Genomic DNA, 27,369 nt, shown 5'->3' on the forward strand with positions numbered 1-27,369 from the left:
TCGAGTGAAACCTGAATATCCTTACAGGGTCAAAAAAAAAGGTTAAATAATATGACATCATCAGACAAAGAACATATATGAAAAATACAGCTATTGAATAACTACTTAAGTGACGTACCAAGTATAAAATTAGTTGCAGGTGGTTTTCTATCATCATTTTTTTAATATATATTTTTGTATGTATTCCAGGACCTGCTCGCTGTCTGCTCTGGCATGTTTCTGTGCGAGTCGGGTTGAAAAGTAAAGGGGAAACAAACGAGGAGAAGAGACTAGGTTTTTTTTTTTTTACCGAAACAAATTAAAACGTAAGAAAATAAGAACGCTTTTCAAAATGTATAAAGGAGCTTGCTTATTTATTTATTTTTGTACATATAAATGACATACAAAAGTCCCGAGGACTGAATATCGATAATGTAACGTTTTGACTAAGCGGAGGGCAGTTATAGTCAGAGTTTTGAAAGTTACGTACGATACCTGTTCTGTTGCAGGGCATTCTTTTTAACAACAGATATTTCTCGGATTACATGTCGTTTATTTTAAAATGTAAAGTAAACTGGCTGCATGAGTTTAAAATAGACTATAAAATAAATAAATAAAAATAGCGAATCTTTATTTTACCGGCAGTTGTTGACAATTTTTAACTCGGTAACGTCAACAATTCAAAACAAGAGCGGCAAGCTGTCAAAACTGAGCGAACGTCTTTCTTATCATCTCCAGAAACGGGATAGTCTTTCTTGCTTTATTTTTTATCTTAGAAAACGAAATCAAACTTTATTCATGGTTGATTTGTGTTTGTTTATTTTATGCAATGTTCTATTTTTAATGTGAAACTGCATATGCCACTTTTGGAGAATTACCTGTGAAGCTACAAAACCACACTAAGACATGAGAAGCCGAAGCAACTCTGGCGTTAAGCTTGATAATTATGCGAGACTGGTGCAACAGACCATCCTGTGTCACCAGGTGAGTACACAAATGATCTGTGTTTGTTTTACAGCTAATAATAGTTACCTGTGTTGCTGTATGAGCTAATGACTGCAACTGAAGGTGTGGTGTTTGTGTTACTACAGTTTTGTAGCTGCAGATTATTGTGACATATTGGTGATATCCTTGTATGTCGTTTTGTATTTACTGACTGTAGTTTTTGTGCACTTTCTTAACGCATTTGAACACTTATTTTAAAAAAGAAATCCTTGTTACCTTGTTCATATTTACGTAGGGCTAGGGTTATGGTGTGGAGACAATAATCACGACATGAAATATCACAGTTTGTATTTGGTCTGCCTGCATAAAAAGTGGTCTAGAAAACAATAGTAAGCTTTACATATCAAACATTATGTTTTTATATATTTGTTATAGATAAATATGTCACCTTGTGGAATAAACAAACAAAGGGGATTGGAATAGCATTACTCCAGTAAAAATGTGTCCTTTTCAATATGTTGACAAAAGAAACAATTTTATACATTATTCAGGGTATTTTTTTTTATTTTATTGATGCTTGGTTTACACTGTGGTGGTAATTTTCAGCCATTCTAATTTAGCATGGGTACAAAGTTTGCCACGTATTTACTTTCTGGGATGCGTTAATTAAGAAATGTGGTCCCATTCCAGTTCAGGACCTCATTCTGTGGATGTAGTCGCATGACTTCCTCAGAATTTGGGGCAGGGGAGGGTATTTAATGTACCCCACAGACAGACTTTGTACCCAAACATTTGGTCAGGGGCCTGTGAGCTGAGACCTGTTATGAATCTCTTATTATAATCATACTATATGTGGTTAAATCCAAACAAACTGAAAACTAGTTCTACTGTACCATATAACTTCGATATAAGTGTCTAACAACTCAACCGTTGTCTTGTTTTACCTACAGTATCTAATTAGAAACACAGTGTTTTCTAAAATGAGCAGATATTAATATATAAATAAAAAAACAGACCATACTATATATATATATATATATATATATATATATATATATATATATATATATATATATATATATATATATATAAAATCAGATTTTAAATCAGAAAATATGACAATGGGTCTTGCAGTCAGTTGATTGTACCTTTAAGTAATGTAGTTCATTTGGTACTGGTTGTACACCGTGCAATATCACTTTCGGGAGGAGGGCGGAGAGTCAAGACGTGCCTCAGATTTATTAGATGTAACATGGATACCAGTGGCCAAATAGTAGAAGTACCTGACTCTGTGACATGTATGTTATAGAATGTAACTGTGGAACTACTGTAGGCTATGTATGGTCTGAAACATTTGACTATTAAAGTAAATGTGCTCTGTGCTTGTATCAACAATCTGTATCTGGTGCCTCTATACTACCTTCATGGCTGCCTGTGTCCCGCCCCTGTGTGCATTTCTGTGTTATATGTTGCTTGTGGTGTGTTAATGTTGGTGTATTGTAGTTGGTACACAGGATATAATGTGGGTAATGAGCACGAGTATTTAAAATGTATAATCGTATTTAGGCACGGGATTGCACTATCACTTCACGTGCATTTAAAGTATTTAATATGTGAACACGAGGTTGCACATAATTAATTCACATGTTGGGATTCAAGTGAATAATTAATTAGTAATTGAATCCTGGCACAACAGTATATATATAGATGCACGTTTCACTCACTCGGGGTTGTGTGTTCGGTGAGTGGAGAATGGATGTGGAGAGGAGGTAAAATAAACAAAAAGAAGAAGAAGAAGAAGTAGTGGTGTTTGTACTCACCGTGTTTGTTCGTCCCTGTTTGTTAGTGTCTGTTTGTTTTGTTTTGTTTGTCTGTTTATTTTGGCTCAAGTGCCGTGTCCTGTTTTCTGTTTTGTTTAAAACCTTTTGTTTGTTTATTAAAACACTGATCGCTGTCGCGACTCAGTTGCACACAGTACGTCTGTCTCTGTGATTCTTTCTGGTCTGAAATCCTCCCTGCAGCTAGCCTGTCACACTGCCCCGTGTTAAGTCATACTCAAGCTGTGGCAATGTTATTAGTTTGGAAATTCTCTTAAAAGGTTGTATTGCTCCAACTGCCTGGTTTCCATACAAACTTAAACATAATATTGGTACAGTAGTACCTGTTGCAAAACGTTGAAGAGGGCAGCGAAATCTAACTGTGAAGGAGCCAAGTCTCTAGCACCTGTTTCTGAAACGTTTGTGTCATCATGCCCATTTTAAAATAGACAATGTCCTGCCAACATAGTAAACGAGGAAGATGTCACCAGCAAAAGATCATAAGAAAGGAGAAGCTCATCAGTGCTTCTTACCCTCTGCCCTACGTGTTAATAATCAAGTCTAACCCTAACCCTTCTTTGTTCTAGGCTAATTAGATTCATATCCCTCAACTCTTCATAGCTCGTACCTTGTAGGGTTACTGTGGTTGCTGTTTGATGGACTCTCTCTCCAAGCTGCAGTGTTTCAGTATGCTCAATGTGGTTTTACCAATGCATTACTATTTGTACTCTACAGCTGTGACCAAAAGTTTTGCATCACCTAGAATTTTAGGGTTAAACATTATTTAGATATTTTATTTAACATCACGTTTTTCTGCAATCATGTATTCTATCATAATACATGTGTAAATAATAATTTGGTTCCAGACAGCCCTTTTCTCCGGATGATATTCTCTTAAAATATGTTTTTCCAACACCTCTAACATATGTCTGATATTGTACATTTTTATATGCTATATGGAGACTGTGATTAGCAGAACAAAAGTACACTTGGGGCCTATAGCCAGTATGTGCTCATTGAATAGGCTATGCTATATTAGTGATCTGAAACTTTTCAAAATCACAAAAGTATAGCAGTGTTGTTTTAAATAAATACATAGATAAATGAATAAAGTGGTTATAAGAATGTAAATCTAGAAGTGTTTGAATCTTATGTTTGTTTTTTCTGTTTAGGATCCAGTGACTGGGCTCTTGCCTGCTAGTGAAGAGCAGAGGCATGCCTGGGTTCGAGACAATGTTTACAGCATTCTGTCTGTGTGGGCCCTGGCGCTCGCCTACCGGAAAAACGCAGACCGGGACGAGGACAAGGCAAAAGCATACGAGCTTGAACAGGTGCACACAACTGCTGAAATAACATTCGCATTGCAGTGCAGCAGGGCTAAACTTGTTTCAAGCAGTCAGTAAAACTTGTGTTGTATTATTTATAAAATTCAGTACTCCTCCAAACTCTCTCTCTTCTGAAATCAAAATGACCAGTGCTGACAAAATTGTCCTTTTTCGACCCATGTAGAATGCTCTTTTCAGTAACCGTTTCCTTTGATGCACTAAAGCAGAATGTATCTGTTGAAAAAAGCCATCCTCTCCAGTGTGCTGCTTTGACGTGACTAACATTAAAGGGAAATGCCATGCAATAAAGTGAGCCCGGTATAATGTTACAGCATCGGTCAGCTAAAAGGTCACTGCTGGGCACAGTTGCTGACTTAAGAGATCTGTGTACCCTGTAACTGGTTTGTGTTTCATTCTACAGAGTGTTGTGAAACTGATGAGGGGGCTTCTTCAGTGCATGATGAGGCAGGTATGGTATTTTATATGTAAGCATATTCCATAGTGCATATTTTAGCCTTTTAGTCTTGTTCCCCTTTCTTAACAGAGGTATTCTTACTGCAACACATCCATTAAGTCCTGATTTCAAGAGTGACCTTCGTACTGTTGATTTGATGGACACGACACCTGTGCCTTCTGCCAGTTCTGTTGTCAGTTCAATACTTGTCTTCTTTCTATTCCTTAAGGATATTATCTTCAAGTGTTGCTCATCCTTGTTAGACAGTCTGTCAATTACAGATGGTGTTTCTCTGTACTTGTTGATTATGTTTCAGATACCACACCTTGAAAATCGAGCGATGCAAGCTATTTCATTTAATGTTTTTCCTTCTTTATGCATGTCAAGGTTGTTATAATAGTAGAAAACACCAGTGGAGGCTTTGAGTAAATTGTTGATACTCATAATGCATCAGAGTAGAAAAATGCAACATGTCTAAGACTTTTGCACAGCAGTGTATATGTGATTTTTTTATTTTTTATTATGGTGCTCATGACCAGTGAGACAGTGGCATCGGTTATAGAGATTCTCCACAAACCACTGAGGGGTGAGACCGTAAAACTAATTTCACTTGACCTGTGCCTTTCTGCACACTCAGCCGTTGAATCGTTGCTGTCCTGGCTACCCATGGTGGCCCTACACCCTATTGACAGTGCTATTGCAAGCATTTCTGACTTGTCCATCCTCTGATTTCTAAAGGGAACCTCTTGGGATTCAAGGCAGGATATGTTTTAATATAGCCACAGTTTTCAGTATGTGTCCCTACCTTCTCAGTATTCAAATAAACTCTGAAAGGTCAGAGGTCTGCAGTGTTGACATTGCTAGGCAGGTGCATTTACAGGGCAAGTGCAGTTAACTGGCTTGCCTTAACATTAACAGTGGTGAGCAGTGCTCAGGGAAGTCAAAGATTAGTATAAGCTTCTGTACCTGTGTAATTGAACACAGGTAAAAATGACATTTGATGTATGAGTTTGCAATTCTGTCATTGTCGTTTAGTGTCACGTTCTCTCAGCGTCCTGACCATATTAATGATACAGACTACTCTTTCTTTACAAGCTCTATTCTATGACTCTCTCAATAAAGTTAAAAAAATGCTGTTTTTAGTTCCCATGTTTTTTTTGTTTTTTTCTGGATTGAGCTTAGACAATGAATAATGGATAGATACATCATTTTAATCATTTTGTTTGATTTTTACTATATTGTTTCTTCATTTGAAAAGCTGGAGAAAGTGGAGAAGTTTAAGTATAGTCAGAGCCCTATGGATGCCCTCCATGCGAAGTACAGCACCAAAACATGTGCCACTGTGGTGGGGGACGATCAGTGGGGCCACCTACAAGTTGACGCCACCTCCCTTTATCTGCTTTTCGTAGCCCAGATGACAGCTTCAGGTATGAATACAAGCATGCATATAGAAATTAGCACATTAGTACATGAAATGTCCTCATCTTGTGTTGGACAGACCGATGTTTAGCACAAATATTTCCGATCTTTGATGCAGCTGGTGTCTTTTTCGTTGAAGGCATTTGAAAGAAATCGTGCAGCTCTATGCAAAGTGTTCAATCATTTACCTAAAACAAACTGAACCGGCTGCCAGGTTCCTAAATGCAGTGCAACAGGTAATGCATCAAAAAGGCAAACGTTTGCTGTGATTATTTTTAAGTGATAAAAATGTATATATTTACACTATTCTTTCACAAGTGGGAATTTTGACGGGGGAACTACATATTACACAGCAATGGGTACATTTCACAGAAATCGTTAAATCAGTAATAACTGAAAAAATAAAGCCTTACTAATAGTAGGTAAGACAATAGATTGTAAAGCCTTGGTTATCATCCCTTTAAGCCCTACGTTTACAGGGGTTCATGAACTATGCAGTCAATTTATGTTTATGGTTTAAATGTCTTAACTGGAAGCTGTTTTTTTTTAGGTCTTCACATAATATACACTCAGGATGAAGTAGACATCATCCAGAATCTTATGTTCTACATAGAAGCTGCCTATAAAATTGCAGTGAGTATGCCTGCAGTTTGCGAGAGGCATTATTATCAGATGTTATTACAAAACTTAAACTTTTTTGAAGAAATAAATTGAAAAACTGAATGCATTTTGGAAGAAGTGTCTTCTGATTTTAGTAGTTTCAGCTTAGCTCCCCACTGACAGTACTGTTTTAGTGTCCTCGCTCCTGGGGCCTGATGTTCACTGACTGGGAGTGGCATTGATGGCATAAAGCTGTGTCTGCTACATCTCTAATGTTAGCATTAAACACTGCACTTGGTTATCATGTTTTTTTTTATTTTTTAATACTGGAAGGACAGTGGCATCATATCATCAAGGTCTAAGCAGCCAAAAATCCCACTATGACTTCTCCTGGGGTAGATATGATCTTTTATCATAGCTTGTACACTATATGGTATTCTGTATATATTAACTAGTGAGCAGTTTTTTTTCAGTGGGCCCATATCACACGGCCCCATGCAGTTTTGTATATATATACATAGTACAATTTACAGTAATATCTACCAAAGACTTAATTGAAGTGTTACGGCTAGTTTCACAGATTCAACTGGCGCTTACATTTGGTAGTCCAAGATTAATGCTAAGCAGGTCTGTGAGACCACCTGTTTTTATCAGTAAAGATGATATTTTTGACCATGTACTATTTCAGAAGGCCATACATCAATTCAAACTATTTTGTAACTGACAGCTATTCAAATGAATGTATTACGTAGGAAAAGTAGAGTACTTTGTGTCCCTCATGGAGGATTTTTTTATGAATCTACACACAAAAGTACCCTTGTATCAAATGTCATGCTTCAATCACTTGCTGAACACATTTGTTTCTTAATTAGAGGGAACTGTACTGCATGCCCCTGTATTTGTATATTAGCTGCACTGTTGCTTGTTGCTTTATCCCTGCACTATATATTGGTAAGACACTGTTTTTCTTTGTTTATCTACAGGACTATGGGATGTGGGAACGAGGAGACAAGACAAACCAGGGAATCCCAGAACTCAATGCCAGTTCAGTAGGCATGGCTAAAGTAAGCTAACTCTAATTTAAAGGGAATATTTATAGGTGTTATAGTTTAACCAAAAAAGTTTACCAACATTGCGTGCAAGTTTTCCCTTCCTGTGATGCATATTAATTACCTTAAAATGACACAATATACAGTATATAGAAAGATATACTACATCAAAGTGCTATTTAATATAAAACTTGAAACAAATGAATCTACCTTGTGATCTATCAGTGCTTGTATTTCTTGTCAAGGTTGCAGAGCTCGGCACGTGACTAGTCTGCACAGAATGCTCTCTTCTCTGAGAAAAACAGTTTAAGCAGGGGACAATTTTTGGTACACCAGAAAATTACATTATATGTTAAAGTTTTAAAAAGATAAACAAAGCTTGCAGTACTGATGTTGTTGGATTTTAGGGAGTTATATCATTGCTAATGTTGAAATGGCCAAAAGGAAACTAAACACATCCAGGAAAAGTTTAGATGTGCACAAAACAAAGGTGAGCAAAACGGGAGTAAACTTTTTAGCCCATCAACATATACTTTAAATAACTTTTTCACATTGAAGATGTATACAAGGACTGGACAAAAAAGTGAGAAAAACCAGTCACAGTACTTTCAATAGGGGCAGCCAGGGAGGCACACAGATTTTATAGATTACAGAATACATGGCAGCGGACCATTTACACCAGATGAATCAGTGTTTTGGAATTTTGTAAGTGCTATGGAATACATTAGATGTATTTTCTCTATCTACAGGCAGCACTGGAAGCCTTAGATGAACTGAACCTGTTTGGTGCTAACGGTGGGCCTGCATCAGTAGTTCATGCTTTATCTGATGAAGTGGAGCACTGTCAGGTAACGACTACACTATACTGTTGCAAAAATCCTGCTTTCACATTAAGATTTCTTTCAGCACTACAAACGTGTATACAGCAATACAGTGAATAAAGCAATACCATGACGTACCATTTTGCAACTTGTCTTTTCAATCAATAATGGCTCCGACTCTGATACAAAGGAAGTCTTGCCAATGTGGAAGCACATGTTGCACCTTTAGTTATATATTGAGAATCAAATATCTAGTAGTAAGGACATTTTTTATGGACTGCCTTAAGCACAAGTTTATTAGGATGTCATATTCCAGAATGGCCTTAATTTATAATTACAATCTGTAATTCAATGACTATATATTTCCTCTCTCAGACCCCTTACTTACTAAATACCCTGGTATCACTGAATAGATAAGTGTCTCCTCTTTAAAAATATGCTAAACATTTTAATGAGCAAGACATCTCGAAGTAGAATGGTCCCCTGAAATGTTCCCCTTATTCTAGGAAAGCAGTACAACTGGGGATGGGGAGTTTGTTTTCAGATAACTTCACTTTTTAGAGACTGCTTGCTCACTAAATATCTTGGGATCCCTGAATAGATCGTTGTCTCCTCTTTAAGAACACACTATTTTAATGAGCAATCCCATCTCAAGTTCAGTCCTACTCTAAATATCATTACTTTACTAACAATGCTAAATGACTGGGTGGAGCTTTTGTTCTGTCTGCATATACACTTTATAGAGTACTTGTACATAATATTTCTGAAGTTTCATAATATTTCTGAAGTTTCATAATGGAAGCAGTGCTTGACTTAAAGTTGTGGAATTTGAATCGCTATGCAAACCCCCATTTGTTAATAGGGTTATGTTCTTTTCATTATATTCCAGTCAATTCTTCATTCTATGTTACCAAGGGCTTCAAACTCAAAAGAAATTGACGCGGGCATCCTTTCAGTTATCTCATACCCAGCGTTTGCAGTGGAAGATATTCGGCTCGTAAATATAACAAAGGAGGAAATCATTTCAAAATTACAGGTCAGTTTTGGTGCACTTTGTGTGTGCTGTTCCAGGGTTTCATTATCTCTTTTTTAATTTCAGTAAAAGTTGGTCGTCTGTAAAGCCCTTCCAATGGACACTTGCAGACCACAAGCTGGCTTCCTGGCTGTTATAATGTGATATTTCCTCGGAGTATCGGAGACTATGCCACTTTTCTGCCATTGGAGACTCCACCCTTATAAAAGTTTTCCATAGTAAAAGCATAGCAAAGTATAATAAAACATAGTGAAACCATGGTAAAGCACAGGTAAGCATTGTGAAATCCACAGAGGAACGGGAAAGCAAATAATCAATCCTGGTAAACTAAGATAACCTGTGGTATATGCATATTAGAACCATGGCAAAAGCACAGGAGAACTGCAACATGACTGGTAAACTTTTGTAAGGGCTGTTACTGTATTACTACCATTGTTCAAATCACTTGACTTTGTCCAAGTAAGTAATATCACGAGACAGGGTATGCAGTAGTTATTAAATTACTGCATGCCATGGGTACTTTGTGAGGAACACAGCTGCTGCACACCCTAGATTTTAAAATCACAAAATTCAGTGTTCGCTGTGATTACTAAATTAGATCTGAGCTATGTGGTATTGCATTCTTCCAAGGTCAAGTGATCGCCAACAGGCAATCAGAAAGCTAATAGTGGAACCCTTTTTTTGTTTATGCTGAATATATTTTTAAAATTGGACTTTTTCCATTGATAATAAATGAAAGAACAGTTGGTAATTTATTAGCAGGCACTATCCTGGAAATATTTGTATCAACGCAATTATTAACATTGGCAACTATGTACAATTTTGGACAAGTCATCTGCAGTTTGTGTATATCAACAGGCCATTCAAGTATTTCATGAGTGTACATACAACATTTACCTTTTTTAGTTGTGTTTTTTCCCGTTTTATTGTTTGTGATTTTGTTGCAGGGCCGGTATGGTTGCTGCCGGTTCCTTAGAGATGGACACAAAACTCCAAAAGAGGTACAAATAAATGAAATAATGTAACTAATAAATCAGCCCTATTGTTCAGTCGTTATTGAAAAAAATATTAGAAACTGTTATATTCATTTTGTTTCCACTAGGACCCCAATAGGCTGTACTATGAGCCTGCCGAACTAAAACTGTTTGAGAACATTGAGTGTGAATGGCCCTTGTTTTGGACCTATCTCATTCTGGATGGCATTTTCAGTAATAGTCCTGAGCAGGTAAACATTCCTGCTTTTAAGAATCGTGCCAGATTGAACAGTGCTCAATCTGTTTCTGAATGCTGTTACTTGCTGTTACAATGATGTTAGATGCTAAATCATTGAACAGTGCTCAGCTTTAACAGTGTTTCTGAATGCTGTTGTTTGCTGTTGCAATGATGTTAGATGCTAATCAAAGTTGTTCTGGTTTTTGTCATACAGGTTCAGGAGTATAGAGATGCTCTGGAAGGGATTCTGATTAAAGGAAAGAATGGAATACGACTGGTACCGGAGCTTTACAGCGTCCCTCCTGACAAGGTTAGAAATCAGTTAAAAAACGAGAGAATTGGTGCAAACACGCATTGCAAGTGAATGGATTCAACCCAGACTTATTGGTCACGTGTTTTCTGCAATTCCCAGGCAGGCTACAGTTAGCTGCCCCAGCACTTCTATGATGCATTCTCAAGTTACTGCATGTGGTATATTCACAATTGACCATTTAGACGCCGGGAACCAACGCAGTGCAAGAAGCTTGATAACATGCAAACTCAAGCTGTGCAGCAAAATTCCTACGCGTATTGCATTTAAATATCATACATAATTCATATTTTTCAGTGCGCAAAACACCCAGTACGCAGCTTATCTGGAGCGCTGCAAAGAAATCTGTACAATCTCAGAGCTTATGATCATGAAATTCTGAATGAAGTAAAAGTTGGTTGGTAGAATAGGATTTGATCACACTTATGTATCCAGATTTATTTACTATATGTAGCACTAGCTAGTGGTGTTTTTAGTAATGCTTCTTTTATAGAGAGAGTGAAATGGCAGCATTCATATTGTGTACACAGTGAACATTTAATTCTGATCCCTTTTGCAGGTGGAGGAAGAGTACAGGAACCCTCACACCGTTGACAGGGTTCCCATGGGAAAGCTGCCCATTATGTGGGGACAATCTTTGTATATTGTGGGCAGCTTATTGGCAGAGGTAATGGCGAGATTTCTTTGTTTAAAGAATTGCAATGCTAGTATTTGAAAATTGAGAGATGTTTCATGAATTACAGAATTATTTCACTTGTGTTACACATACTCCTATGTCTTTGTATCTAATCTATCTGTACACTGTACTGTATTGATCTATGAAATCAATATTAGATTGAAATTGGTTAAAAAATCGTTTAATATATGCAAGAATATGTTTCTGTTACTTAGTTTAGAAACCTACAGTGTTGGGAGATTTTTTTTTTTATCAGTTTTTATCAGGGGTGATTTGTCTTATTGATCCTAGCAGGGAAATGTTTTACTTCATAAAGTGCAGGTTTAGCACAGGCCTGGTTGCTGGCCTCTGGTGGTTTTATTAATGCGTTTTAACCATATCGTTCTAAAAATAAGTACTGTAAGCATGACAAGTGAACTGCCACATTACTATTTAGAGAGGCTTTCTCCGGTCAGGTCACATATCCCTGGATCATCACTCCCTTTGTTTTTTAAGGGATTCCTGGCTCCAGGTGAAATTGATCCACTAAACAGGAAGTTCTCTACAGTCCCAAAGCCTGATGTGGTTGTTCAAGGTTTGTTACCTGAGCTACACCTGTTCTCAAAGTGGATCCTGGGAAATGGTTGCTACTATGGCGGCTGTTGACTCAAGCCCCTAGTGGTCATAGATAATTTATTATATTAACACTGTATACTGTGTTGGTGACCTTAACATTGTCCACTGAGTTAATATGATTGCCATAATATTATTGATATTTGGTACAAAGCTGTATACTAAGGCTTCCTCAGTTAAATTCAATTTACCAGTGTTATCCAAAGAAATGCCATACCAATGATACACACTACACTCTTTTCATCATAGATGGCTTTACCCTTATGCCCCTAGGTAGGCTTTTTGTTATTATTTTAATATTGATACAAATTAAAGTGCTCATGGTTTAAAATGAACAGCCACTGCCTGAATTCTTTGCTTTTATAATGTATTTTATACCAGTAAGCATCCCAGTTAATGTGTTATTTCTCTTCTGTGTTCTTTTGTATGCTTAGTGTCCATACTAGCAGAGACAGAGGAAATAAAGGCCATCTTACAGAAGCATGGGTTTAATGTACAAACGGTAGCTGATGTTTACCCTATTAGACTTCAGCCCTCTCGGATCCTCAGCCACATCTATGCACGGCTAGGTAAGTATGTTTTTAAATGCTGCATATGAGCCAAATAATGTTGTGTGAAGAGAAAATGTGGTTCTTAAAAAAAAAAAAAAATCAGGCACTTTGTACTGGATTATTTTAGTGAATAAACAGCAGGCTTGTTTAACGTCCTTAAAGCGCAAGGAATATTCAGTTTAATTTTCATAAATATTTCTAGGAGGTATTCATTTAATTTCTTTATTCTTGTTTTGACTACTTCGTACCCTGCATCTCTTTTGAGTAATGGATGTGCGTATAGATACCTTTTGATTTCTGGTCTCCTGAAACACAATGGAATATATTTTGAAGTAACTGCAAAGCTTGCCTCCATTTTTTTCCAATGGAATAAAAGAAACAGCTTGGCAATCATGTAACTGCCCCTAACTACAACTAAGTTGTTTCTTTGTTGTTTTCTAATATTGGTGGCGTGTAAAGTGTCTGGATATTTAAAGTGCAGGCAGCATGTCTGTGTGGGTGTTGAGTCCCAAATCTTCTGGGAGTGAAAAACCTTGGCCCTCTGTCAAGTGGTAGCAGCAGGCCAGATTCATCGCCCACTTTGTTTGGTGTTCTAAAGATGGCTCATCCAGACCTTGTGTTTCAGGTCGCAACAGGAGGCTTGGCCTGACCGGGCGACCTTACCGCCGCATGGGCGTCCTGGGAACATCCAAACTGTACATAATCCGAAACACCATCTTCTCTTTCACACCACAGGTGAGAAGACTTTATTAGTAAGCTGCGATCAAAGGTCTGGCAGTCTGTATTTGGTGTTTTTTTTTTTATCTTCACCAGTAGAGGACATTGAACATAATGTTTTGAATTAAAAAAATATCATTAGCTATCGCGCCACCCTTATGTTAGGTTATGGATGTTCTGTGAATATGTGATACTCATCTGATGTAAAGGGGTTTCTTTATTTTTACCATATCTATGGTCCTTTAGCTGCAGGGACAGAAAGTGTCTTTCATGGAGGCATTTCATGAGTATAAACAAGTTTTGTGATTGTAAAGAAAGTTATGTTTGACATTTTGACGTTTGCTACTTTTTTGGTACTGCCTCATAAGAAATGATTATTATAAAAAGTTGTCAACTGTAATGTAGAGGCCTACCTTTTAAACTCAAGTTATCTTCTGGATGCAAGGTGCCTTATCTGTTTGTCTATATTGTAGCATCCAAACTTATGTCTGAAATTCGTGAGCACTGGAGCTATAATCATTATATATGTATGTGTGTGTATATAGTGTATATATATAGTATATATATAGTTCAAATAAAAAATTTAAGTATAAGACTCTGTATTAGTTTTATTCAGCTTTGTCAACCCTGATTCTCAGAATGCACTCCTTCTAAATTAAATGGCAGGTTTAACTTTTATGAATATGTTCTATAAGAGATATAGTCCTGGTAAGAAATTAATATTATTTAAGACTATTTAAAGAACAAGTCTCTTTGCTTTCTTACAGTGTCTTAGTTTACCAACAGATTATTATTATTATTATTATTATTATTATTATTATTATTATTATTATTATTATTATTATTTATTTCTTAGCAGACGCCCTTATCCAGGGCGACTTACAATCGTAAGCCAATACATTTCAAGTGTTACAATACAAGTAATACAATAAGAGCAAGAAATACAATAACTTTTGTTCAAGATGGCACCAGTGCGCTGTTACATAGATCAGTTCTTTATGCCTGTAACATGTGCTTGTAAATGAGATTGTTTGAATGAGATCATGGACATTCTTTATACTTGGTAAAGTCTGTATTCTATGATTGTCTGGGTCCAGAGGGATCGTTTTACAAAGTTGCCACCTCCGCACTACAAGGAGTCCATGTCTGGTTTTCAGGCTTTTACAGTGCCACCATGGGCATTTTCTTGTATTACATTTCAAAGCACTATTTGTGACTGGTGTGGGCTGTGTAGTTTATAGATCAGCAGCAGTTCTATTTGGCCCTGGATAGCCGGATGATTGTAGAGATGCTCCGCACTGACCTCTCCTACCTCTGCTGCCGCTGGAGAATGACCGGTCGACCCACAGTCACCTTCCCCATCTCACAAACCATGCTCAGTAAGTGCAGCCCTATCAACCCAGATGGAACGATATCTGTCCCTCGATTAAACCACTTCATATAGAAAATAACCTTGGACACAATTGAGTGCATTTGTTTCAGGCAGATGTGTGGTTTTTATTACTCCAAAAAGTGTCCTGAGATTTACTGAAAATATTAAATACTGGCATTAGATCGCTGCTTTTGGTCCTGCAAAGTTTCACTCATGAAAATCTAATTTCCTGAAATGTATATCCTTTTTATTTCTATAGCATTTTCAAACAGTTACTCTGGTGTGATTTCTTGCCATTTATTATAATTTTCCCACTGCGATTAATCAAGCATAGTGCAGCAGACAACATAGGAGCTGTCAAGTTCAAGATTTTTTGGGGGTTTGATCAAACAAGATTGGGCCTCATACTTACTGTTGATCCTACTGATATGTTTTCTAATGTTGTGTTCTTTGTCCTGCAGCTGAAGATCGGTTAGATTTGGATCCAGTTATCTTAGCAACACTACGAAAGCTACAAGATGGATATTTTGGTGGAGCTAGGTATGAAAGAAAACAGACTTTGTCATTGTCAGAATTGGTCAGTCGATCCTGTGGTTAGTATGGAGGACTGTACTAATGATAGTCTACAGGATAGTTTCAATTGCAACAAATCGTACTCCTCCAGATAGTCTGCAGGTAGGTTCTCAATGGCAATATTCTCAATTGCAATGAACACAATGTATCCGTTATCTGCCCCTTAGAGGATTGTAAAACAAGGTATTAAGTTAGTCCTGTGATTCTTTAGACGATGAGCTGTACTAACTTGTTATTTTCAACACAGCAAACAAAGCGGTTATTTTGTTAAATTAAGAAAGCATAGAGTTAAACATACTCATGTGTAAATCAAATAAAGTACATTGACATTAAAATAAATTCCATTAATTGATAGTGCTTTAAAAAAAAAAAAAAAAAAAACATGTTGCATGATTAAAAGGTTACATTTTACACAGCAAAAAGCCTGTCTAATGGATTTCAGTGACTCTTTGTTTTATGGTACTTGATGGATTATTTTAGGTAAAATAATTTAAGGTAATAGTGTGGAACCAAGTGGCGATGTCCTTCTCCGTTTTCCTGGCAGGGTTCAGACAGGCAAGTTGTCAGAGTTCATGACAACTTCCTGCTGCGCACATCTTAGTTTCATGGATCCCAAACCTGACGGTAAGATGCTTCATCAGGACTATGATGATGATGATGATGTTTTAGACGCGGTGGAGTCTCTGCATGCCTTTCACTTTGCAGATCATGGTAAGGATGAGATTCGGATACATTTCAACAACATTTCTTTTTCGGCTTTGGTCATGTCTCATTCTAAAATAACAATCTCACTTCAAAGTCAGTAACAATTTTCAAAACAAATATTTAAATAACGTATGTAACCTATTTTGGAAGCACGTAATTGGTTTTCTGTTCAGTCAAGTTTTAACCCAGGAGATCCAGGGTTCAAATCCTTGCTCCAGTATCAAGTAACTCAAATGGCCCTTGTGTTCAGCTCTCACACTGATCTATAATACCCAGCAGGCTCTCCATTGGAGATGTTGTACCCCAGGAGGGTAATAGAAGCATTTCTGTAACAAAAATTGGTTTTGCTACCTTTTACTGGACCCATGTGGAAGTCTACAGTATAAGGCTTCAAAATCCCATATCCCTTTTGATCTTGAGTGGTTAGCTAAATAGTCAATTAAATAAAAATAGTGTGTAAATATACTGATGACAAAAACATTTTATAGTCTATTTATTAGTGGTTCTAGCTATAAAAACGGGTTAATGTTCATCACGTTTATTGTATATAGACATATCATTCTGTCTAGTCTTTGACTGGTGCATTACCAGTTGCTAACCTATTCCTAACTCTTTTCATTATTTACAAAATAAAATAACACCTGCTTACTCCAGCATCCTCGCCATCATTGCAGGAAGTAAAGAGGTTTGTGGTTTGGTTGTGGTTTGGTTGTGTGGAAAGCATTCTTAATCATTTCTGCAATTAAAAGAAACATACTTGGCTGATGAGGCTGGATAATTTATTAATAGCATGCCTGTAAATGTGCTACTTCATGCAATCTAGTATCTGCGAATGAACTGGGCTTGATTTAATGAAGCTATTGAGTGCCTGCTTACTTGCTATACAGTAGCTTGTATGTTTGAAGCTTCGAATGTGTAATAGATCATTTTCTCATCATTTTGTTTTTTCTTTTGATTTGTTTCCGATCTGTCTTTTATACCCAATATGAAATATTGAGTTAAAATTTCAACCCACCCTTGTAACTCACTTACTGATCAGGAGGACTGAAGATCAACAGGTGACCTCCAAGCCATGGAAGCAAGAACCCAGCCAAGGATGTCTCCTTCTGTACTTGAGTGTCTGACCAGTAGGGGTCGCTGAAGTGCGGTGAGGTAACCTCTCCACAGACTCCTTATGGGAACGTAAAAGCCCATGCAGCGTTCCTTGTGGATTTGGTGATTCCATAGATATGAGCTCCATAACTGTTACTTAAAAACACCTAAGTTAGAAATACCAAAAGAAACCTAATACATAATAGAGAAATACAAGTGCATTATATTCTTGCATTTCTAATATAAACCTTTTTTGTGATATTCACGGTGTTTTCTCCAGTGGACACCATTGATGATCTTGCCAAGTATTTAGACCAGCTGTTGAAAAGTCCAGCTCCCACGCCGTCGCAGGGTCCCAAGAAAGGAGGAGTGAGTCGTTTCCGTGCGGTTGCGCACCAGACCTGTGAAATGGTGTCTCTGATTAACAAGGCAAAAGAACTGGACATACAGAGTGAGTTCCATTTTTCTTGAAATTAAATATTTTCATTAAATCGAGATGCGATATGAATGCTCCTATAAAATATGTAAAAGATTTAAAGACTGCATGTGTTTCTGAAAATGCAGGGTTTTTTAAGTGTTAAAACATAGTTCTCCTCCAGATGTGAGCATGTACCTTCCCAGCAAGCTGTACCGTATCCCTCAGCCCTCGTTCAACCTTCTGGACTCAACTCAGCCTCAGCCAGCTCAGGATATTAAGGTATTTTACTTCATGTTTACAAACCCATCTGTTACTCTGGGCATGCTTTGCTTTCTTCAAGTGCTTGTCTGTATGTAATGAGCTTTTGTAATAACCTTTGTTACAAGACATTATTTCACATAATGTAGGATTTGCTATTGGATATCTCTTAGGTACTGCTTGTTCGATTTGATGAACCCTGTGAGCATTTGTTGTAAAACCTGGGGAATGAAACCTGGGGAATTGAAGAATTACAAGAATGCCATGTGCAAGTTTTTCACAGAAGGACGTTTTTCACAGATTCCTCGGATGGTTATAACTTCTGAAATGAATCTGCCCAAAGATTTGTCCGGTAAAACTGACTTCAAGGCTCTGATTGACCAGCTGAAGGAATGCCCTTGTTTGCAGGATCAGGCTGACATCCTCTACATTCTCTTCAACTTGAAGTGAGGCTTTTATTTTGCAAGAGGCATAGCATTATTTTCTTGTTGGTGTAAACCCTATTGATAAAATGTGCACTGATCATTTCCATCTGTACCGTTCAGTTGGTAGCAGCATGTGTAAGTTTCACATGCCAGAGATCCATCAATTAATAAATGGTATTGTAGCTTACAGGATCGGATATGATATTTTGTACCGTATATAAATGTGTGTGTGTAATTGTTATTTCTAAAAAAATAAATATCTAAATTTCAGCCATAAACCTGCTGTTTGCTGTTTCCTTCATGCAGGGGTGCGGACTGGGACACAGAGTACTATGGCGAGCCCGGCACCACAGTGAAGGATCTCCTGACTAAGCTGTACAACAAGGCGGGTGCCATGCGTCAGTGGGGGCTCATCCGCATGATCTCTGGCATGCTAAAGAAAAAAGTGGAGGCACTAGACGAGGTGACGTCATACAAGGATTCTTTCTCAGTCACACTGAGCAGTTAGCAGCCGTTTCTTTTTTTATGAAAATGTTGGCACTCTTGTTTCTCCTTATGGTCTTTTTAGTAGAGGGAATTCCAAAGTGCAGTTTCAACCACTATATGTGAAAACATTTTCGTAAAAAAAAAAATCTAAAAATCTGTAACACCTTGGGCATATCATTTAAATGTACATTTTGAGTAATTTACATAACCTTCAGAGTTACTTGTTTATTTCTGTAACATTAACAGTTGGAGGGGATAGGAAAATGTATATTTGGCCTAAAGAAATGTGCCCCAGTGTTTATTTGTGTATCGCTTTAAGCAATTATTCCTGTTATAACAGTGCAAGTTGTTTTGTGTATTGTTAGGCCTGCTCAGATCTGTTGTCACACCAGAAGCACTTAACAGTGGGTCTGCCTCCAGAACCTCGTGAGAAGACTATTGTAGCGTGAGTAGTTACTCTCTTTGAACATGCTTAACAGGAAACGTTTACTAGCATTAAAGCAAAGTGAACTGATCTGTGTAAATCTCTCAACAGACCTTTGCCTCTAGATGAGTTGACAAAACTGATTGATGATGCCAGTGAGCAGAATATCAACATAGCAGTTCTTACCCAGGTCAGCAGTGTTCGGTAGAACCACCTTACCCATTTATACATTATTTTTTAAGTGTGTACGTGTACATGACAAAGTACTAGCATAGCTACTTTGCACTTGAAATGCACAAACAGATTACAGCCTTTCAAGTCAAAATGAGCATTTCTGCTAACATACTCAAAAGACACATGCTTGCTAAACTAAAGTGGCTGTGGAGCAATATTTATTTGCTTTGATTAACTTCATTGATGTTTAAGTTCCAAGAAATTAACTTGAGTGTTTGTTTCAAAGGTGTTTAACGATGCTGGTTTTATTAACAGGAAATTATGGTGTACCTGGCAATGTACATTAGGACCCAGCCATCACTTTTTACTGAAATGTTCCGTCTGAGGATTGGTTTAATCATTCAGGTGATGACAACAGAGCTTGCCCAGTCCCTCAACTGTTCAGGTAAATAGTGAGAATCCTAATGGGAACTACATCCCTAGATGTTCGTCAGCCTGTCTGTAATGCAGTTTGAATATCATCTGTGATATTCAGGAAGGACTTCTTCAAATCTTAACTCAAACATGCACTGTTTTTCCCATAGAACACAGTCTGGTTTCCAAACCAAGTTTCAAGTAACATGCATAACATTTTGTAATTCAAAGACCGTACTGACACTACTCCTTTGCAATAGTTTTTTTTTTTTTTTTTTTTTCCATCTGTATGTTTAAACTTTAAATGCTGAGTTTGCCAGGTCTGTTTTGTCTTTTTCACCTCTTTCAGGCGAGGAGGCCACGGAGAGTTTAATGAGTTTAAGTCCATCAGATCTGAAGAATCTTCTGCATCATATCCTGAGTGGAAAGGAGTTTGGGGTTGAAAGAAGCAGTAAGTACTGTAATATCTGTTTTTATTAAGTGTTTTATTATATGTAATGCTTCCCTTCACTTTAACCCCTGACATTATACAGCTGTCATATCATGTGACATTTTAGGGTTCCTGCTTGGGACTGCATGTTTTACCCTAGGGTTTGTTTAATAACTTGCTTGTTAACATTACTAAATCAAATGAAAAATACAGAGAAGAGAGGTTCACATTGGAGCACATTTGTAGTGACAAAAACCTTGTAGTTAAGTGGTTATAGCGATTGAAATAATACTCTTATTCACTATATAGGTCTCAAATGTGCAGTATTGAAAGGCACAGGTTATAGCAAACATGTATTTCCATTTTAAAAAGTCAGGTTCCACAGATAAGCAGTTTGTGTTCTACCATGTAAAGAGAACACAAATACTACAGTAATGGTGTTACAGTGTGGTGCAAATGGGAGCCATGACCATACTGCTTTATAACCTGCCCCATGATATAAAGGGCTGCCTTTATTAAAGTACTACACCAAGTCAAAGAGAGCGCTAAGTTTGCTTGCTTTACTTTCCGGTAGTCTGTTACTGCTTCACTACCGGCGTCATTTCACCTCTGAAATGTCTTTCAGGGTCACTGGCTGCAAAGCTGCAACCCTTTTAAGCGACGCTATTTTGTGGAATTTATAGTTGTGGATTCAGGAAAAATGATTAAAGAAATTCTCTTAGTAGTTATCATGCTTGTGTTGTGTGTCTTTCAGTGCGTTCTGTTTCTGCAATCAGCCCTGTCATATCAATCCACGAGGTGGGCAATGTGGGAGCAACCAAGAGTGAGAGAGCAGGAATCAGTAAACTCAAGCTGGATATGAAGCAGGTAGCTTACCTTGGTTATTTTCTATTTATTACCCTGTCAGAATGTAACAGAAGTTTAAATTATACAGCACGTTTCCTCCACGCAGAACGCAGAATCAATGAAGGGAAGCTGAAATCTAGTGACCTCTGAGGTGAAATGCAGAAGTCATGTTGTACAAACGTGTTGTCTATTGTCCAATTTATTGTTGGTGTGGAAATGGGTGAGAATTGGTGGAAATTCACTCAATAATCTGTGACCACCAGAACTAAATCACACTGGTGCCACTGGCTGGAAATGAAACTGACCAATACATCTGGGCAAAGAGATTAAGAGGAAAAGAGATTTGCAGCCTCATTATGTGTGCCCTTTACTTTACTATTTTCACTAGTTGTATTATATTTTTTGTTCATGATTATGAATAGGGATTCTGGTTTTCGGTTTATTAATTTTTTTCAGCTGTGCCCAAAATACTGTGATAAAATCACTCCGTTTTTTGGAGTAACATACGTTGTATATGTTGAGCAGAAACGGGTACTTAATTGAAACTTCATTCAAATCTTTTACTTGTGCAGTGAATTGGGTACTTAATGCAATACATTTGAATTTATTCTTTGCTGCATTAAACCCTGTGCCTCACTAAGTGGGGAGAGGGTGTAGTAATCTTATTAGTGTAGGAGACATTTTACATATCTAGAATGTATAACTCATCAAAATGACGATTGAAAGTTATTGTGTATTAAATTCACTGCAACCTGTTGTACGTTTAACAGGTTTTGTAAAAGATGAGTAAAGCATGGTGGTATGAAACCTTCATCCAAAAGAGCTTCTGGTAACCATTACCCTTTTATTTTTGAGGTCTATTGTATGTATATAAAATATGTAAATGAAGTTTCTCGCATTTATATTTTCCAGAGTTCAGTTTGTGATTCATACTGTGTTTTGATTCCAGGTGGAAATGCGTAGATTGTCATTGCCAAGTGACCTTAAGGTGATTGGCACACATGAGCTGTTGGGATAGGGGTTAATTTCCCATCTTTTAATTGTTACGCATCATCTCCGGCGTTTGCATGCACCCCGGTACTCTGTTCATCAGGCTAATAAATGGTTAAATCAGCCTGTGGTTTATAACTGAGCAATAACTTCAATCAGTTTCTAATTCTCTGCAGGCTTTCTGTCTAGCTGTTTAATACATTAAAGCGCTGCTGTTGTAATTAATAATTATTTTTATAATCACTGTAGCTATAGTACAGTAGGCTTTAATATGGCAGCAAGAGTTTCCTTGGGCTAGACTTACTGTTCTCACTGTTCACACCAGAAGTGAGTTCACCAGTTCCCTATTTAATTAATCCTACTGCAGAACTGCGCTACCAAGTTAGTTACTACGAGAGTAGAACAGCACAGTAACTGTACACCAACCCAGTATCTTCATTTTACATGGATAAAAGCGTCTTAGCAGCTCATAGCAAGCAAACGGTAACAATTTGTATTTTCTAACATAGCAACGTGCTCAATTTAACATTTTAAGAAACAAAGTGACTTTTAAAGATGTTTGATCATTTTCAAATCAAAGGCTGTTCTGTGCTATTTGAATGTTAAACAGCTTTGCCAACTAACAAAGCATTTCAAGGGCTACCATGTGCTGTGTTCATTCCCTAATTGTTTTTCCTGTTTTTCCTTGCAGTCCTCTAACTTACAAGTCACAGACGTTGATATCAGTGAGTCTTCATCAATGGTAAGTGTCTTTTTAAAATCATTTCCATTGGTAAAGCAAATGTCAACTTGTTATGACAGGGGAATGCTGTTTTTGTTCACAAATCACATTCCTAGTACTATATAAGGGTGCACAGAACGTTGAATAGCAACGCCACAAAAAACTTTTCTAATCTCAACGATGACGGCTGTCGACTTGCAGCACTGGCTCAGCATTTACTCAACAACCTCCCTGACTCCAAAGAGCTGACAAGCTAGCCAACACAACTCACAACAGCGTAAAACCATAAACAACTTTTTTTCTGTATATAAATGTATATGGACGATACAGATCACTAGAAATAGCATGTACATGTCAATTGCCTGGTCTTGCTGTTGATCTAAATGTACTTTTCTGTACTAAAAGCTCTCTTATTGTTTTGTGTCTGTAGAAATTCAGTTCTTCTCCCAGTATGGATGGGCTCCCCTTCCCAGCTTCAGCAGCCACCGATAGCCGCCAGGGGCAGTGGCTACGCAGGAGGAGGCTGGATGGGGCCCTAAACAGAGTGCCAGTGGGCTTCTATCAGAAAGTGTGGAAAATCCTACAGAAGGTGAGATAGTTGGGTGTCCTGCTTGGATGTTATTGAGCTACATATTGTTGTTTGTTAAAGGGAAACATCATGAAAGGCTTCAACAAAATATTTTTTTTACTCATAGCAATTTATCTGAAACCAACCCCAGCCTCAATACTACTCCTGTTTTCACATAAAGATGTTGTTTGCATTGTATAAAAATAAGATTTTCTTGAGCAAAAAAAATATTATTTGAGAAAGAGTAACTGTACATTAACTTTACCCTTTTTCTGTTCCTACAGTGCCACGGACTCTCCATTGAAGGGTTTGTTCTCCCGTCATCAACAACTCGAGAGGTAGGACAAAAAGCATTTTGAGTGGCAATGACACTCACCTGCATCTGTTTGAATTTGGTATCAATCCACCTCCATGTTTTCAATCACTCCAGGTCTGTACAGGCAACTTGAAAACATAAGAGCATTTGCAAACAAGAGGACTAGGTAGCCCATTCCATACCCTCAGCACTATGTGTGAAAAAGTGTCTCCTTCCCTCTGTCATATCTCTCTTTAATTTCCAACCTGCACATCAGGAAGGGGCATCTGTCATTGATGATTGTAAATAAGAGTGTTGTGATTGTGTATAAATAAGAACAAGATTGGTATTAATGGGGAACCTGCTGCTCGTGTGTGTGTGTGTGTGTGTGTGTGTGTTTGTGTTTACCAGCTGCAAGCTCCTAATCAGCAGGTGGGCGTTGTGCAGCAGAGCACCAGGTATGAAAGGGTCCCAATTATACAGATCAAGGCTGCTGTAAGCCATAGAGGTCAGACTGCTGCTGCTGAAGCATCGGTCCATCTGTGCTGCTGAACGACTGGGTTCAGGAAGTGAAGTGACCACCTCTAACGGCGATCGTGTGCATATTCCGAGGTCGGGAAGTGGACAGGGGTTTTGTTCCGGGTGAAGGAAGCTGCAACTTGCTGACGACTGTGTGTGTATCCGTGGTTGGAGTTGGGTGAACTGCCCAGGTAACAGGGTGTTAGTTTCGGGATAGTAGATCCCACCCAGTATAGCAGATAGGTGTGGAAGCAGGACCTCCATTTTTTCAGCGGAGTAGCGCGAGCCATCTTCACGGCACCTTTGATAGCTTTTGTGCAGTGTTTATTTTGCCTTTTGTACGCCAAGCCATATGTCACCTGTGAGCTACCATTGCTGGTAGCGTCTGGTGGGGTTCCTATCTGTACTATATGTAAATAAAACCTGCGCGTGTCAATCCCAACCTTCTAGTCTCCTGTCCATGTTATCCAAGTCATCATTTCATCACGTGTAACAAGTCGCCTTTTACAGGCCCATAGGAGGAATTTATTCTGTGTCCCCCTTTTATATTGACTTTAATGTTTTCTTTAAATGTTTTATGTTTGTTCTTTTGTAAAATCTCCTGTTCTTTAATTATGTTTTTGTTTCTGTTTCTTTGCTTGGGACAGTTTGCGGATGACTTGAGAACTGCACATAAAACATCTGTTGGCTTCTATTAGCCAGAAAAGTGACCTTTTTTCCCCTTCCTTTTTAGATGACACCTGGAGAAATCAAGTTTTCGGTTCACGTGGAGTCAGTCCTGAACAGAGTGCCACAGCCAGAGTATCGGCAGCTTCTGGTGGAGGTCATTCTGGTGCTCACCATGCTGGCAGACATTGAGATCCAAAGCATTGGGGGGATTATCCATGTGGAGAGGATCTTACACCTTGCCAATGACTTATTCTATGAAGAGCAGGTCATTATCCCTCTCTCTGTACTTTTCTTATGTATTCCAACAAATGTATTCTACAAAATGAATGTTGCGGTGGACGCTGACGCTTTGATGTGACGCGCATGGTGTGAAAGGACTTTTACACAGACCTTTTGAAGAACTAAGTAGAAGCATCTTGTAATGGTTTTCAGGAGATAACATTTCATATTTTTAAAAAAGTTTTAAGGGTAAAAACAAACAAAAGCAATGAAAAAAAAAAAATATTGTATTGTGGATAAACACAGATTTCTTTAACCTAGTGTAGTACCAGATATGTTTTAAAATTAAAAAATGCATGTTTGCTACAACATGTAGCACATTTGAGACGTGTATAGTGAAATAACTTGCATGGCAGTGAAATGTTATGCAAATAAATGATATGCTTGCATTTCAAAAAAAAAAAAAAAGTAGATTAATTTTGAGATGTTTGACTTGTGTAAGTAACTTGAATTCTGAAAGAATGAAATACATTATTAAATGTTTTCAATAGTGCCTACAAGAAAAACTGCCCCACATAACTGCTGACTTGTTGGTTTCTGTTCAACAGAAAGCTCTTGGTGCAGGTGACGATATCTTGAAGAAAGATCCAGCCACTGGAATCTGTATTCTGCTATACGACAGTGCTCCCAGCGGGCGCTTTGGTACCATGACATACCTCACTAAAGCAGTTGCAATTTATGTGCAGGACTTCCTACCCAGCAGTGGCTGTGCAATGCAATAAAACATGAGAACCAAACCACTGGCATCTGAGGGTTTATAAAAGAAAGACAGGCTCAAGTTTGCACTTTCTTTCATTTAAATAAAACAGGAACTTTTATCTTTGTGTTTTTTCACTGTGCGTTTTCTGCAACATGAGCTGCATGATCCTGAAAGACATTGAATGTTTTATTGTAGTGGTATTTAGACAGTTATCAGACTGTCACATTCGATCTGAATGAACAGTTGTTTGTATTTCCACGAAAAGGGATGATGTGAAAGGCTTTTGATGTGAATACAGTTATCCTGAGACGCAGTTCAATTAGATACTTTCTAGAGCAAGTAGAGATACACAAAATCAGTAAAATATAGATCAGCCCATGATAAAACTAAACTTGACTTCTTTGATTACTATTTGCACTGACTTTTAGATGGACATGGTTAGGACAAGATTTCCATTAGTTGTTTTTGTTTTGTTTTTTTGTTACAAGTGATACAAGAAACACATTACATTAGCGGGATCCCATGTTGTCTGTATCACATAAATATATTTTAATCATAATGCTGAGAAATGTATTCCCCAGTTGATTAATGACCCTTGGTGTGGAAATAGAAAATATCAGACTATTACTTTGAAAAATACATTGCTGTGATACAGACAACGCAAACGTAATGGCATGTTTCTTGTAAAACGCTGCAGGGTGTTCTGTAACACTCCCAAGACTCCTGTATCTGCCTGTTTCAGTTATGAAATACAGACAGCATTGAAGGCATCACACTGGTGTACCTGCAAAGTGGGGGCTGAGTTTGTAAATACAGTGGGGCTGCAAGTTCCAGGGTTATAGAGCTACAATAGTACCTTCAAGTGCATCTCACTCAGCAGCTATAATTCAATATGTACAACAATAGTTCTCAGAGTGCATTGTGTGTTATGTTTTTAAGATTTTATATTGTTTTGCTAGTTAATGTGCCTCTGCTATAACAAATGGATCAATATGGGAAAGTGCCTGATCCTTTTTTTAATGAGGAGCTTCTGTTGTGATACTTAGAGACTTGCAGTACTGTACAAACAAAATGTTTTGGTTTGCCTCTTACATTGTTAACAACTTTAAAAAAAAAAAAATGTTGTGAAAGTTTTTTTAAACCATTAAAACGAAAGAGTTAGTTGTCATGTCTTTATTTGGAATTATATCTACCCAAGTAATCTGTGTACAAATAGTATATGGGGATAAAGAGGAGGTGCCCATTAGTACTTACATATGCCACCCACTTACATTTTTTTTACATGTAGATAACCCCTAGATGCAGCTGTAATAAAATAAAGATGTAGATACATTGGAGATACACTCCCTGGCAATTTTATAAGGACCTGTCTACCTGATTGGTTTTGGCATCACCCTTGCGTACGACATGCTCTCCTGTTATTCCCTGGTTCTTTTGATTACTCTGAATGGCCAAACGAATGCTGTAGCAACCTGACCCAATCCGATATTA

At 37.7% G+C, this 27,369-nt stretch overlaps 1 protein-coding gene across 3 annotated transcripts; it reads left to right on the forward strand.

The window, feature by feature from the left end:
• LOC117430659 (phosphorylase b kinase regulatory subunit alpha, skeletal muscle isoform-like) lies at positions 1 to 27,039 on the forward strand. Of its 3 annotated transcripts, none has more exons than XM_034902765.2 (33): positions 1 to 963; positions 3,914 to 4,072; positions 4,488 to 4,535; positions 5,779 to 5,947; positions 6,490 to 6,572; positions 7,523 to 7,603; positions 8,338 to 8,436; positions 9,299 to 9,445; positions 10,390 to 10,443; positions 10,545 to 10,667; positions 10,869 to 10,964; positions 11,524 to 11,631; positions 12,136 to 12,214; positions 12,687 to 12,821; positions 13,429 to 13,538; positions 14,755 to 14,899; positions 15,354 to 15,432; positions 16,010 to 16,089; positions 17,543 to 17,713; positions 17,862 to 17,959; positions 18,239 to 18,384; positions 18,670 to 18,826; positions 19,215 to 19,294; positions 19,385 to 19,463; positions 19,763 to 19,892; positions 20,211 to 20,312; positions 21,046 to 21,158; positions 22,087 to 22,125; positions 22,819 to 22,869; positions 23,279 to 23,437; positions 23,701 to 23,754; positions 24,964 to 25,164; positions 25,727 to 27,039. In XM_034902765.2, the coding sequence occupies exons 1-33, from the start codon at positions 886 to 888 to the stop codon at positions 25,898 to 25,900; spliced, it is 3,627 nt and encodes a 1,208-aa protein (XP_034758656.2). In that variant the 5' UTR covers positions 1 to 885; the 3' UTR covers positions 25,901 to 27,039. The 3 variants fall into 3 exon arrangements, with proteins under 3 accessions (XP_034758656.2, XP_033906860.3, XP_033906861.3); XM_034050969.3 differs by having other exon boundaries at positions 2 to 963; positions 16,010 to 16,176; XM_034050970.3 differs by lacking the exon at positions 22,087 to 22,125 and having other exon boundaries at positions 4 to 963; positions 16,010 to 16,176.
• The last annotated feature ends 330 nt before the right edge of the window (positions 27,040 to 27,369 follow it).

This window comes from Acipenser ruthenus, chromosome 26 (assembly GCF_902713425.1).
Source record: "Acipenser ruthenus chromosome 26, fAciRut3.2 maternal haplotype, whole genome shotgun sequence".
Lineage (NCBI taxonomy): Eukaryota > Metazoa > Chordata > Actinopteri > Acipenseriformes > Acipenseridae > Acipenser > Acipenser ruthenus.